A 16,278-nucleotide genomic window follows, 5' to 3' on the forward strand; every position below is an offset into this window, starting at 1 on the left:
TAAGTCCCCACGGCTTGGAGACCGCAACGAGAATCTGATGAACATTATGTCTTACACCAAGCAAATACTCATCGAAAAATAACATGAATCGCGTCTGGTTCTGAATTACTGACATAGTGGAAATAACGTGCGTTTAAGACGCGATAAAATTTCTATGCAAACCCTCAGATTCGCGAGAAATGATCATGCGTAAAATTTATGGCTTAAGAGGGCTTAACGTCTAAACGCGACTTCGATTATGTGGATCGTCGTAGGGCTCCGCGAATTTCGACCACCCGTGTTTTTTTAACCTACACTGGCATCGCACAGTACACGGGCCTCTAAAATTTCGCTTCCATTGCAATTCAACCGCCGCATCCGTGATCCAACCGGCGTCTTTCATGCCAGCAGCCGCTCGTCAGAGCCGCTTAGCAACCGTGGCGGCTTTCAAGCTCAAATTATCTTAAATATTTCGCAAAATTTCCAGCTCATTCATTCTTTCTTTTTCTATGCCTCAATTAGCTGCAGAGCCCCCCGAAACCAAGTGCACCGAGCAACAGAAAACAGCCTGCACAAATAAAGGACAAGTCTGTGACGAAGCAACAGGAGAATGCAGAGGTGAGCACTGTAGCTCACTGCCAATAGGGAATCACTTTCCTTCCTATTTCAGGCCGATTAGGCTTCCTTAACTTACTCAATGCACTTCCTCAAATTAAAACTTCTTTATATCGAGAAATTGCAAACATTGATGAACAGCAATGCGTTTCGCCAGCTGTATGGGCGCCTTGTTCACAATCAAAAACATAATTTTTATTTTAGCGCGGCATTTACACTTTGACGTTATTATTATTTACCCCGACGAAACGAGTGTTCGTCCAACTATCGACTTCATTTAAAATATTGATGAGTACGACGGTAATTTTCAAAATTGGTTACTTGCTGCTGATATAAATGCAGAAAGAGCAAAAATAACCAGAAACCTCTGTCATTTTATCTTTTCTCAACGTCTACATTTGCTCGTTATGATTTACCCTGCGCAGATGTTTTCGTTCAACTCTACACTTTAATTAAAATATCTATAGGTGTGACACGAACTTGAAAATATAATAATTGGTGAAAATCAAACTCGTTGAAAGAGAAAAATAAAGATTCGGAAAACCGAACCACGTGGGTCTCTGAATATTTTAGGTCGTAATTTTAGTTCATGCCAAAAATGATGCTTTTTTGTGACCACCATTCCTTAAGAATACCGGAATTACTTCTTGTTTTGTTTCTATGGAATTTTGCTTAGCTGAACTTAAGTTCCGTTAACCTTGAATGTCTATAAACAACCTAGTCTAGAAATCAAATTTCTGGTATAAAACTATTTTCCAAAAATTTAGCACCAACATTCATCTCAAATAATCATTGAAATTTCGAATAAATCGAATAATAGCTCTCCTAGATCTTTTGTGCCTTTTACAGTTTCTATTTCAATATCCGTAGTGCAGCCATCGGCAAAAACATGGATGCATTCTAATCTCCTCTATTCACTGCGGCATCAATCTCTACGAGGTGTCGAGCTCACTCCTCATTCTATGTAATGCAACGTTCTGCAATTAAAATTTCAGGAAACAAATATAAATCCACGCGGCTCGCCGACCGCAGCGAGAATGTTATGAACATTATGTCTTACACCCAGCAAATACTCATCGAAAAATAACATGAATCGCGTCCATTTCTAAAGAACTGATATGGAGGAAAGCACGTGCATTTTAGCAACGATTATATTTCTATGCAAATCCTACGATTCACGAGAAATGGTCATGCGTAAAGTTCATGGTTTAGGGGGCTTAACGTCTGAACGCGACTTCGGTTATGTGGATTGTCATAGGGCTCCGCGAATTTCGACCACCCGGGTTTCTTTAACCTGCACTGGCATCGCACAGTACACGGGCCACTAGAATTTCGCTTCCATTGCAATTCGACCGCCGCATCCGCGATCCAATCGGCGTCTTTCAGGTCAGCAGCCGCTCGTCAGAGCCGCTTAGCAACCGTGGCGGCTTTCAAGCTCAAGTTATCTTAAATATTTCGCAGAATTTCCAGCCCGTTCATTCTTTCTTTTTCTATGCCTGAATTAGCTGCAGAGCCCCCCGAAACCAAGTGCACCGAGCAACAGAAAACAGCCTGCACAAAGAAAGGACAAGTCTGTGACGAAGCAACTGGAGAATGCAAAGGTGAGCACTGTAGCTCACTGCCAATAGGGATTCCCATTCCTCTCTATTTCAGGCCGATCAGGCTTCCTTAACTTACTCAATGCACTTCCTCCAATTAAAACTTCTTTATATCCAGAAATTGTAAACCTTGATGAAAAGCAATGCGTTTCGGCAGCTGTATGGGTGCCTTGTGCAGAGTCAAAAACGTATAGTGTTTATTTTAGCGCGGCATTTACACTTTGACGTTATTAAGATTTACCACGATGAAACGAGTGTTCGTCCAACTCTCGACTTCATTTAAAATATTGATAAGTACGACAGTAATTTTCAAATTGGTTACTTGCTGCTGATACAGAAGGCAGAAAGAGCAAAAATAACCAGAAACCTCTTTCATTTTATCTTTTCTCAACGTCTACATTTGCCCGTTATGATATACCCAGCGCAGACGTTTTCGTTCAACTCTAGACTTCAATTAAAATATCTATAAGTGTGACACGCACTTTAAAATATAATACTTGCTGTAGATCAAAAATGTTGAAAGAGCAAAAATAAACGTTCAGAAAACCGAACCACGTGGACCTCTGAATATTTTTGGTCGTAATCTTAGTTCATGCCAAAATTGATGCTTTTCTGTGTCCACCTTTCCTCTAGATTACCGGAATTACTTCTTGTTTTGTGTGACATAGAATTTTAATTTCCTAAAATAACGTTGCGTTAACCTTGAAAGTTAATAGGCATCCTTGTCTAGAAAACAATGTTCTGATATTAAAACTATTTTCATAAAAATTAGCACCAACATTCATCTCGAATAATCATTGAAATTTCGAATAAATCGAATAATAGCTCTCCTAGAACTTTTGTGCCTTTTACAGTTTCTATTTCAATATCCGTAGTGCAGCCATCGGCAAAAACATGGATACATTCTAATCTCCTCTATTCACTGCGGCATCAATCTCTACGAGGTCTCGAGCTCACTCCTCATTCTCAGTAATGCAACATTGTGCAATTAAAATTTCAGGAAACAAATATAAGTCCACGCCGCTCGGCGAACGCAGCGAGAATGTTATGAACATTATGTCTTACACCAAGCAAATACTCATCGAAAAATAACATGAATCGCGTCCATTTCTAAAGAACTGATATTGAGGAAAGCACGTGCATTTTAGCAACGATTATATTTCTATGCAAATCCTACGATTCACGAGAAAAGGTCATGCTTAAAGTTCATGGTTTAGGCGGCCTTAACGTCCGAAGGCGACTTCGGTTATGTGGATCGTCGTAGGGCTCCGCGAATTTCGACCACCCGGGTTTCTTTAACCTGTACTGACATCGCACACTACACTTGCCTCTAGAATTTCGCTTCCATTGCAACTCGACCGCCGCATCCGCGCTCCAACCGGTGTCTTTCAGGTCAGCAGCCGCTCGACAGAGCCGCTTTGCAACCGTGGCGGCTTTCAAGCTCAAATTATCTTAAATATTTCGCAAAATTTCCAGCTCATTCATTCTTTCTTTTTCTATGCCTGAATTAGCTGCAGAGCCCCCCGAAACCAAGTGCACCGAGCAACAGAAAACAGCCTGCACAAAGAAAGGACAAGTGTGTGACGAAGCAACTGGAAAATGCAAAGGTGAGCACTGTAGCTCACTGCCAATAGGGATTCCCATTCCTTCCTATTTCAGGCCGATTAGGCTTCCTTAAGTTACTCAATGCACTTCCTCAAATTAAAACTTCTTTATATTCAGAAATTGTAAACGTTGATGAAAAGCAATGCGTTTCGGCAGCCGTATGGGCGCCTTGTACAGAGTCAAAAACGTATAGCTTTTATTTTAGCGCGGCATTTACACTTTGACGTTGTTATCCTTTACCCCGACGAAACGAGTGTTCGTCCAACTCTCGACTTCATTTAAAATATTGACAAGTACGACAGTAACTTTAAAATTGGTTACTTACTGCTGATAAAAAATGCAGAAAGAAAAAAAAACCAGAAACCTCGGTCATTTTATCTTTTCTCAAAGTCTACATTTGCCCGTTAAGATTTACCCTGCGCAGACGTTTTCGTTCAACTGTAGTCTTTAATTAAAATATCTATAGGTGTGACACGAATTTGAAAATATAATAATTGGTGAAAATCAAGATCGTTGAAAGAGAAAAAATAAAGATTTGAAAAACCGAACCACGTGGGTCTCTGAATATTTTTGGTCGTAATTTTAGTTCATACCAAAAATGATCCTTTTGTGACCACCATTCCTCAAGAATAACGGAATTACTTCTTGTTTTGTTACTATGGAATTTTGCTTTGCTGAAGTTAAGTTCCGTTAACCTTGAATGTCTATAAACATCCTAGTCTAGAAAACAAATTTCTGATATGAAACTATTTTCCAAAAATTTAGCACCAAAATTCATCTCAAGTAACCATTGAAATTTCGAATAAATCGAATAATAGCTCTCCTAGAACTTTTGTGCCTTTTACAGTTTCTATTTCAATATCCGTAGTGCAGCCATTGGCAAAAACATGGATGCAATCTAATCTCCTCTATTCACTGCGGTATCAATCTCTACGATGTGTCGAGCTCACTCATCATTCTCAGTAATGCGAGGATGATCAATTAAATTTCAGGACACAAATATAAGTCCCCACGGCTTGGAGACCGCAACGAGAATCTGATGAACATTATGTCTTACACCAAGCAAATACTCATCGAAAAATAACATGAATCGCGTCTGGTTCTAAATTACTGACATAGTGGAAATAACGTGCGTTTAAGCAACGATAAAATTTATATGCAAACCCTAAGATTCGCGAGAAATGATCATGCGTAAAGTTTATGGTTTAGGAGGGCTTAACGTTTAAACGCGACTTCGATTATGTGGATCGTCGTAGGGCTCCGCGAATTTCGACCACCCGTGTTTCTTTAACCTGCACTGACATCGCACAGTACACGTGCCTCTAGAATTCCGCTTCCATTGGAATTCGACCGCCGCATCCGCGATCCAACCAGCGTCTTTCAGGTCAGCAGCCGGTCGTCACGGCCGCTTACCAACTGTGGCGGCTTTCAAGCTCAAATTATTTTAAATATTTCGCAAATATTCCAGCTCATTCATTCTTTCTTTTTCTTTGCCTGAATTAGCTGCAGAGCCCCCCGAAACCAAGTGCACCGAGCAACAGAAAACAGCCTGCACAAAGAAAGGACAAGTGTGTGACGAAGCAACTGGAGAATGCAAAGGTGAGCACTGTAGCTCACTGCCAATAGGGATTCACATTCCTCCATATTTAAGGCCGATTGGGCTTCCTTAACATGCTCAATGCACTTCCTCAAATTAAAACTTCTTTATATCGAGAAATTGTAAACGTTTATGAAAAGCAATGCGTTTCGGCAGCTGTATGGGCGCTTTGTTCACAGTCAAAACCGTTTTTTCTTTATTTTAGCGCGGCATTTACACTTTGACGTTATTATGATTTACCCCGACGAAACGAGTGTTCGTCCAACTCTTGACTTCATTTAAAATATTCATAAGTATGGCAGTAATTTTAAAATTGGTTACTTACTGCTGATAAAGAATGCAGAAAGAGGAAGAATAACCATAAATCTCTGTCTTTTTATTTTTATTTGACGTCTACATTTGGTCGATATGATTTACCCCGCGCAGACGTTTTATGCGAAGCATATTACTAGAGCTACACTACAGCCCGTCGAGCGCGGCGGCGGATCTACCATTGACCTTTAGCGTGAACACGTGACACCAAGTGACAACATGACGTCACAGCAGAGGAGAGATGGGCTCCCGGCTCGCGCGGTCGCCCGCGGCGGTGGAGGCTCCACATCAGAGGCGCGGCGGCTGACCACGTGACCACATGACGTCACAGCAGACAAGAGATGCGCTGCCGGCTCGCGCGGTCGGCCGCGGCGGTGGATGCTCTACATCAGAGGCGCTGCAGCTGACCACGTGACGCTACAGCAGCGGTATAAAGCTGAGCTTGCCTCGCTCTCCGGGCACTTACGAGGCGGCCAGGTGTTGGGATGCCGCCTAGAAGCAGTACTGATTTGAACGAGAAGCGAAAGCTTCAGCGTGCCACAGAGACCGATGAAGAGCGGGATGAACTTCAACCAAGGAAAGCCATGTATTACCAAGCCTAGCTATCAATATGCTTCGCATCTGACTAGGCTTAGCCTTAGCTAAGCCTCAGCCATTTTCGTTCAACTCTAGACTTCAATTAAAATATATATAAGTGTGACACGCACTTTAAAATATAATACTTCCTGCCGATCAAAAATGATGAAAGAGAAAAAATAAACATTCAAAAAACCGAACCACATGGGTCTCTGAATATTTTTGGTCGTAATCTTAGCTCATGCCAAAACTGATGCTTTTTTGTGTCAACCATTCCTCTAGAATACCGGAATTACTTCTTGTTTTGTGACTATGGAATTTCACTTTGCTGAAATAAAGTTGCGTTAACCTTGAAAGTTTATAGGCATCCTTGTGTAGAAAATATATTTCTGACATGAAATCTTTTTTCCTAAAATTTAGCACCAACATTCACCTCGTATAATCATTTAAATTTCGAATAAATCAAATAATATGTCTCCTAGAATTTTTGTGACTTTTACAGTTTCTATTCCAAGATCTGTAGTGAAGCCATCGGCAAAAACATGGATGCATTCTAATCTCCTCTATTCACGGCGCTATCAATCACTACGAGGTGTCGAGCGGACTCCGCATACTCAGTAATGCAATGCTGATCAATTAATTTTAAGGACACAAATTTAGGTCCCCACGGCTCGGCGACCGCAGCGAGAATCTTATGAATATTATGTCTTACGCCAAGCAAATACTCATCGAAAAATAACATGAATCGCGTCTGGTTCTAAATTACTGACATAGTGGAAATCACGTGCGTTTTAGCAACGATAAAATTTCTATGCAAACCCTACGATTCACGAGAAATGGTCATGCGTAAAGTTCATGGTTTAGGGGGGCTTAACATCCGAACGCGACTTCGGTTATGTGGATCGTCGTAGGGCTCCGCGAATTTCGACCACCCGTGTTTCTTTAACCTCCACTGGCATCGCACAGTACACGGGCCACTAGAATTTCGCTTCCATTGCAATTCGACCGCCGCATCCGCGATCCAAACGGTGTCTTTCAGGTCAGCAGCCGCTCGTCAGAGCCGCTTTGCAACCGTGGCGGCTTTCAACCTCAAATTATCTTAAATATTTCGCAAAATTTCCAGCTCATTCATTCTTTCTTTTTCTATGCCTGAATTAGCTGCAGAGCCCCCCGAAACCAAGTGCACCGAGCAACAGAAAACAGCCTGCACAAAGAAAGGACAAGTGTGTGACGAAGCAACTGGAGAATGCAAAGGTGAGCACTGTAGCTCACTGCCAATAGGGATTCCCATTCCTCCCTCTTTCAGGCCGATTAGGCTTCCTTAAGTTACTCAATGCACTTCCTCAAATTAAAACTTCTCTATATCCAGAAATTGTAAACGTTGATGAAAAGCAATGCGTTTTGGCAGCTGTATGGGCGGCTTGTCCAAAATCAAAAACGTATTGTTTTTATTTTAGCGCGGCATTTACATATTGACGTTAGTATGATTTACCCCGACGAAACGAGTGTTCGTCCAAATCTCGACTTCATTTAAAATATTGATAAGTACGACAGTAACTTTAAAATTCGTTACTTACTGCTGATAAAGAATGCAGAAACATCAAAAATAACCAGAAACCTCGCTCATTTCATCTTTTCTCAAATTCTACATTTGCCCGTTATGATATACCCTGCTCAGACGTTTTCGTTCAACTCTAGACTTCAATTAAATTATCTATAAGTATGACACGCAGTTTAAGATATAATACTTGCTGCAGATCAAAACTGTTCAAAGAGCAAAAATAAACATTCAGAAAACCGAACCAGTGGTTCTCTGAATATTTTTGGTCGTAATCTTAGTTCATGCCAAAAATGATGCTTTTTTGTGTCCACCTTTCCTCTAGATTAACGGAATTACATCTTGTTTTGTGTGACATAGAATTTTACTTTGCTGAAATAACGTTGTGTTAACCTTGAAAGTTTATAGGCATCCTTGTCTAGAAAACAATGTTCTGATATTAAAACTATTTTCATAAAATTTAGCACCACATTCATCTCGAATAATCATTGAAATTTCGAATAAATCCAATAACAAGTCTCCTAGAAATTTTGTGCATGTTACAGTTTCTATTTCAAGATCCGTAGTGAAGCCATCGGCAAAAACATGGATGCAATCTACTCTCCTCTATTCACGGCGCTATTAATCTCTACGAGGTGTCGAGCTGACTCCGCATTCTCAGTAATGCAAGGATACTCAATTAAATTTCAGGACACAAATATAAGTCCCCACGGCTCGGCGACCGCAGCGAGAATCTTATGAACATTATGTCTTACGCCAAGCGAATACTCATCGAAAAATAACATGAATCGCGTCTGGTTCTAAATTACTGACATAGTGGAAATCACGTGCGTTTTAGCAAAAATAAAATTTCTATGCAAACCCTTCGATTCGCGAGAAATGGTCATGCGTAAAGTTTATGGTTTAGGGGGCTTAACATCCGAACGCGACTTCGGTTATGTGGATCGTCGTAGGGCTCCGCTAATTTCGACCAACCCTGTTTATTTAACCTGCACTGACATCGCACAGTACTCGGGCCTCTTGAATTTTGCTTCAATTGCAATTTCACCGCCGCATCCGCGATCGAACCGGCCTCTTTCACGTCAGCAGCCAATCATCAGAGCCGCTTAGCAACTGTGCCGTCTTTCAAGTTCAAAGTATCTTAAATATTTCGCAAAATTTCCAGCTCATTCATTTTTTCTTTTTCTATGCCTGAATTAGCTTCAGAGCCCCCCGAAACCAAGTGCACCGAGCAACAGAAAACAGCCTGCACAAAGAAAGGACAAGTGTGTGACGAAGCAACTGGAGAATGCAACGGTGAGCACTGTAGCTCACTGCCAATAGGGATTCCCATTCCTCCATATTTAAGGCCGATTGGGCTTCCTTATTTTACTCAATGCTCTTCCTCAAATTAAAACTTCTTTATGTCGAGAAATTGTAAACGTTGATCAAATGCAATGCGTTTCGGCAGCCGTATGGGCGCCTTGTACAGAGTCAAAAACGAATAGTTTTTATTTTAGCGCGGCATTTACACTTTGACGTTACTATCATTTACTCCGACGAAACGAGTGTTCGTCCAACTCTCGACTTCATTTAAAATATTGACAAGTACGACAGTAACTTTAAAATTGGTTACTTACTGCTGATAAAAAATCCAGATAGAAAAAAAACAGAAATCTCTGTCATTTTATCTTTTCTCAACGTCTACATTTGTCCGTTATGATTTACCCTGCGCAGACGTTTTCGTTCAACTGTAGACTTTAATTAAAATATCTATATGTGTGACACGAACTTGAAAATATAATAATTGGTGAAAATCAAAACCGTTGAAAGAGAAAAAATAAAGATTTGGAAAACCGAACCACGTGGGTCTCTGAATAATTTTGGTCGTAATTTTAGTTCATGCCAAAAATGATGCTTTTTTGTGACCACCATTCCTCAAGAATAAAGGAATTACTTCTTGTTTTGTTACTATGGAATTTTCCTTCGCTGAAGTTACGTTCCGTTAACCTTGAATGTCTGTAAACATCCTAGTCTAGAAAACAAATTTCTGATACAAAACTATTTTCCAAAAATTTAGCACCAACATTCATCTCAAATAATCATTGAAATTTCGAATAAATCGAATAATACCTCTCCTAGAACTTTTGTGCCTTTTACAGTTTCTATTTCAATATCCGTTGTGCAGCCATCGGCAAAAACATGGATGCAATCTAATCTCCTCTATTCACAGCGCTATCAATCTCTACGGGGTGTCGAGCTGACTCCGCATCCTTAGTAATGCAAGGATGATCAATTAAATTTCAGGACACAAATATAAGTCCCCACGGCTTGGCGACCGCAACGAGAATCTGATGAACATTATGTCTTACACCAAGCAAATACTCATCGAAAAATAACATGAACCGCGTCTGGTTCTAAGTTACTGACATAGTGGAAATAACGTGCGTTTTAGCAACGATAAAATTTCTATGCAAACCCTAAGATTCGCGAGAAATGATCATGCGTAAAGTTTACGGTTTAGGAGGGCTTAACGTTTAAACGCGACTTCGATTATGTGGATCGTCGTAGGGCTCCGCGAATTTCGACCACCCGTGTTTCTTTAACCTGCACTGACATCGCACAGTACACGGGCCTCTAGAATTCCGCTTCCATTGGAATTCGACCGCCGCATCCGCGATCCAACCGGCGTCTTTCAGGTCAGCAGCCGGTCGTCAGGGCCGCTTAGCAACCGTGGCGGCTTTCAAGCTCAAATTATCCTAAATATTTCGCAAAACTTCCAGCTCATTCATTCTTTCTTTTTCTATGCCTGAATTAGCGGCAGAGCCACCCGAAACCAAGTGCACCGAGCAACTGAAAACAGAATGCACAAAGAAAGGACAAGTGTGTGACGAAGCAACTGGAGAATGCAAAGGTGAGCACTGTAGCTCACTGCCAATAGGGATTCACTTTCCTTCCTAATTCAGGCCGATTAGGCTTCCTTAACTTACTCAATGCACTTCCTCAAATTAAAGCTTCTTTATATCGAGAAATTGTAAACGTTGATGAAAAGCAATGCGTTTCGGCAGCCGTATGGGCGCCTTGTACAGAGTCAAAAACGTATAGTTTTTATTTTAGCGCGGCATTTACACTTTGACGTTACTATCATTTACTCCGACGAAACGAGTGTTCGTCCAACTCTTGACTTCATTTAAAATATTCATAAGTATGGCAGTAATTTTAAAATTGGTTACTTACTGCTGATAAAGAATGCAGAAAGAGGAAGAATAACCATAAATCTCTGTCTTTTTATTTTTATTTGACGTCTACATTTGGTCGATATGATTTACCCCGCGCAGACGTTTTATGCGAAGCATATTACTAGAGCTACACTACAGCCCGTCGAGCGCGGCGGCGGATCTACCATTGACCTTTAGCGTGAACACGTGACACCAAGTGACAACATGACGTCACAGCAGAGGAGAGATGGGCTCCCGGCTCGCGCGGTCGCCCGCGGCGGTGGAGGCTCCACATCAGAGGCGCGGCGGCTGACCACGTGACCACATGACGTCACAGCAGACAAGAGATGCGCTGCCGGCTCGCGCGGTCGGCCGCGGCGGTGGATGCTCTACATCAGAGGCGCTGCAGCTGACCACGTGACGCTACAGCAGCGGTATAAAGCTGAGCTTGCCTCGCTCTCCGGGCACTTACGAGGCGGCCAGGTGTTGGGATGCCGCCTAGAAGCAGTACTGATTTGAACGAGAAGCGAAAGCTTCAGCGTGCCACAGAGACCGATGAAGAGCGGGATGAACTTCAACCAAGGAAAGCCATGTATTACCAAGCCTAGCTATCAATATGCTTCGCATCTGACTAGGCTTAGCCTTAGCTAAGCCTCAGCCATTTTCGTTCAACTCTAGACTTCAATTAAAATATATATAAGTGTGACACGCACTTTAAAATATAATACTTCCTGCCGATCAAAAATGATGAAAGAGAAAAAATAAACATTCAAAAAACCGAACCACATGGGTCTCTGAATATTTTTGGTCGTAATCTTAGCTCATGCCAAAACTGATGCTTTTTTGTGTCAACCATTCCTCTAGAATACCGGAATTACTTCTTGTTTTGTGACTATGGAATTTCACTTTGCTGAAATAAAGTTGCGTTAACCTTGAAAGTTTATAGGCATCCTTGTGTAGAAAATATATTTCTGACATGAAATCTTTTTTCCTAAAATTTAGCACCAACATTCACCTCGTATAATCATTGAAATTTCGAATAAATCAAATAATATGTCTCCTAGAATTTTTGTGACTTTTACAGTTTCTATTCCAAGATCTGTAGTGAAGCCATCGGCAAAAACATGGATGCATTCTAATCTCCTCTATTCACGGCGCTATCAATCACTACGAGGTGTCGAGCGGACTCCGCATACTCAGTAATGCAATGCTGATCAATTAATTTTAAGGACACAAATTTAGGTCCCCACGGCTCGGCGACCGCAGCGAGAATCTTATGAATATTATGTCTTACGCCAAGCAAATACTCATCGAAAAATAACATGAATCGCGTCTGGTTCTAAATTACTGACATAGTGGAAATCACGTGCGTTTTAGCAACGATAAAATTTCTATGCAAACCCTACGATTCACGAGAAATGGTCATGCGTAAAGTTCATGGTTTAGGGGGGCTTAACATCCGAACGCGACTTCGGTTATGTGGATCGTCGTAGGGCTCCGCGAATTTCGACCACCCGTGTTTCTTTAACCTCCACTGGCATCGCACAGTACACGGGCCACTAGAATTTCGCTTCCATTGCAATTCGACCGCCGCATCCGCGATCCAAACGGTGTCTTTCAGGTCAGCAGCCGCTCGTCAGAGCCGCTTTGCAACCGTGGCGGCTTTCAACCTCAAATTATCTTAAATATTTCGCAAAATTTCCAGCTCATTCATTCTTTCTTTTTCTATGCCTGAATTAGCTGCAGAGCCCCCCGAAACCAAGTGCACCGAGCAACAGAAAACAGCCTGCACAAAGAAAGGACAAGTGTGTGACGAAGCAACTGGAGAATGCAAAGGTGAGCACTGTAGCTCACTGCCAATAGGGATTCCCATTCCTCCCTCTTTCAGGCCGATTAGGCTTCCTTAAGTTACTCAATGCACTTCCTCAAATTAAAACTTCTCTATATCCAGAAATTGTAAACGTTGATGAAAAGCAATGCGTTTTGGCAGCTGTATGGGCGGCTTGTCCAAAATCAAAAACGTATTGTTTTTATTTTAGCGCGGCATTTACATATTGACGTTAGTATGATTTACCCCGACGAAACGAGTGTTCGTCCAAATCTCGACTTCATTTAAAATATTGATAAGTACGACAGTAACTTTAAAATTCGTTACTTACTGCTGATAAAGAATGCAGAAACATCAAAAATAACCAGAAACCTCGCTCATTTCATCTTTTCTCAAATTCTACATTTGCCCGTTATGATATACCCTGCTCAGACGTTTTCGTTCAACTCTAGACTTCAATTAAATTATCTATAAGTATGACACGCAGTTTAAGATATAATACTTGCTGCAGATCAAAACTGTTCAAAGAGCAAAAATAAACATTCAGAAAACCGAACCAGTGGTTCTCTGAATATTTTTGGTCGTAATCTTAGTTCATGCCAAAAATGATGCTTTTTTGTGTCCACCTTTCCTCTAGATTAACGGAATTACATCTTGTTTTGTGTGACATAGAATTTTACTTTGCTGAAATAACGTTGTGTTAACCTTGAAAGTTTATAGGCATCCTTGTCTAGAAAACAATGTTCTGATATTAAAACTATTTTCATAAAATTTAGCACCACATTCATCTCGAATAATCATTGAAATTTCGAATAAATCCAATAACAAGTCTCCTAGAAATTTTGTGCATGTTACAGTTTCTATTTCAAGATCCGTAGTGAAGCCATCGGCAAAAACATGGATGCAATCTACTCTCCTCTATTCACGGCGCTATTAATCTCTACGAGGTGTCGAGCTGACTCCGCATTCTCAGTAATGCAAGGATACTCAATTAAATTTCAGGACACAAATATAAGTCCCCACGGCTCGGCGACCGCAGCGAGAATCTTATGAACATTATGTCTTACGCCAAGCGAATACTCATCGAAAAATAACATGAATCGCGTCTGGTTCTAAATTACTGACATAGTGGAAATCACGTGCGTTTTAGCAAAAATAAAATTTCTATGCAAACCCTTCGATTCGCGAGAAATGGTCATGCGTAAAGTTTATGGTTTAGGGGGCTTAACATCCGAACGCGACTTCGGTTATGTGGATCGTCGTAGGGCTCCGCTAATTTCGACCAACCCTGTTTATTTAACCTGCACTGACATCGCACAGTACTCGGGCCTCTTGAATTTTGCTTCAATTGCAATTTCACCGCCGCATCCGCGATCGAACCGGCCTCTTTCACGTCAGCAGCCAATCATCAGAGCCGCTTAGCAACTGTGCCGTCTTTCAAGTTCAAAGTATCTTAAATATTTCGCAAAATTTCCAGCTCATTCATTTTTTCTTTTTCTATGCCTGAATTAGCTTCAGAGCCCCCCGAAACCAAGTGCACCGAGCAACAGAAAACAGCCTGCACAAAGAAAGGACAAGTGTGTGACGAAGCAACTGGAGAATGCGACGGTGAGCACTGTAGCTCACTGCCAATAGGGATTCCCATTCCTCCATATTTAAGGCCGATTGGGCTTCCTTATTTTACTCAATGCTCTTCCTCAAATTAAAACTTCTTTATGTCGAGAAATTGTAAACGTTGATCAAATGCAATGCGTTTCGGCAGCCGTATGGGCGCCTTGTACAGAGTCAAAAACGAATAGTTTTTATTTTAGCGCGGCATTTACACTTTGACGTTACTATCATTTACTCCGACGAAACGAGTGTTCGTCCAACTCTCGACTTCATTTAAAATATTGACAAGTACGACAGTAACTTTAAAATTGGTTACTTACTGCTGATAAAAAATCCAGATAGAAAAAAAACAGAAATCTCTGTCATTTTATCTTTTCTCACCGTCTACATTTGTCCGTTATGATTTACCCTGCGCAGACGTTTTCGTTCAACTGTAGACTTTAATTAAAATATCTATATGTGTGACACGAACTTGAAAATATAATAATTGGTGAAAATCAAAACCGTTGAAAGAGAAAAAATAAAGATTTGGAAAACCGAACCACGTGGGTCTCTGAATAATTTTGGTCGTAATTTTAGTTCATGCCAAAAATGATGCTTTTTTGTGACCACCATTCCTCAAGAATAAAGGAATTACTTCTTGTTTTGTTACTATGGAATTTTCCTTTGCTGAAGTTACGTTCCGTTAACCTTGAATGTCTGTAAACATCCTAGTCTAGAAAACAAATTTCTGATACAAAACTATTTTCCAAAAATTTAGCACCAACATTCATCTCAAATAATCATTGAAATTTCGAATAAATCGAATAATACCTCTCCTAGAACTTTTGTGCCTTTTACAGTTTCTATTTCAATATCCGTTGTGCAGCCATCGGCAAAAACATGGATGCAATCTAATCTCCTCTATTCACAGCGCTATCAATCTCTACGGGGTGTCGAGCTGACTCCGCATCCTTAGTAATGCAAGGATGATCAATTAAATTTCAGGACACAAATATAAGTCCCCACGGCTTGGCGACCGCAACGAGAATCTGATGAACATTATGTCTTACACCAAGCAAATACTCATCGAAAAATAACATGAACCGCGTCTGGTTCTAAGTTACTGACATAGTGGAAATAACGTGCGTTTTAGCAACGATAAAATTTCTATGCAAACCCTAAGATTCGCGAGAAATGATCATGCGTAAAGTTTACGGTTTAGGAGGGCTTAACGTTTAAACGCGACTTCGATTATGTGGATCGTCGTAGGGCTCCGCGAATTTCGACCACCCGTGTTTCTTTAACCTGCACTGACATCGCACAGTACACGGGCCTCTAGAATTCCGCTTCCATTGGAATTCGACCGCCGCATCCGCGATCCAACCGGCGTCTTTCAGGTCAGCAGCCGGTCGTCAGGGCCGCTTAGCAACCGTGGCGGCTTTCAAGCTCAAATTATCCTAAATATTTCGCAAAACTTCCAGCTCATTCATTCTTTCTTTTTCTATGCCTGAATTAGCGGCAGAGCCACCCGAAACCAAGTGCACCGAGCAACTGAAAACAGAATGCACAAAGAAAGGACAAGTGTGTGACGAAGCAACTGGAGAATGCAAAGGTGAGCACTGTAGCTCACTGCCAATAGGGATTCACATTCCTCCATATTTAAGGCCGATTGGGCTTCCTTAACTTACTCAATGCACTTCCTCAAATTAAAACTTCTTTATATCGAGAAATTGTAAACGTTGATGAAAAGCAATGCGTTTTGGCAGCTGTATGGACGCCTTGTTCACAGTCAAAACCTTATTGTTTTTATTTTAGCGCGG

At 41.1% G+C, this 16,278-nt stretch overlaps 2 protein-coding genes across 2 annotated transcripts in view; both read left to right on the top strand.

Moving 5' to 3' along the window:
* The window catches only part of LOC149340421 (uncharacterized), a 63,969-nt gene that overhangs the window by 13,588 nt on the left and 34,103 nt on the right, over positions 1-16,278 (top strand). The gene's annotated exons all lie outside the window — the stretch shown is intronic.
* Positions 6,757-10,780, top strand: LOC149340422 (uncharacterized). Its single transcript, XM_089550025.1, has 3 exons — positions 6,757-7,536; positions 9,041-9,136; positions 10,638-10,780. The coding sequence occupies exons 1-3, from the start codon at positions 7,428-7,430 to the stop codon at positions 10,778-10,780; spliced, it is 348 nt and encodes a 115-aa protein (XP_089406151.1). The 5' UTR covers positions 6,757-7,427.

The sequence above is a fragment of the Amblyomma mixtum genome, chromosome 6, assembly GCF_055824585.1.
Source record: "Amblyomma mixtum isolate Tamu chromosome 6, ASM5582458v1, whole genome shotgun sequence".
Taxonomy (NCBI): domain Eukaryota; kingdom Metazoa; phylum Arthropoda; class Arachnida; order Ixodida; family Ixodidae; genus Amblyomma; species Amblyomma mixtum.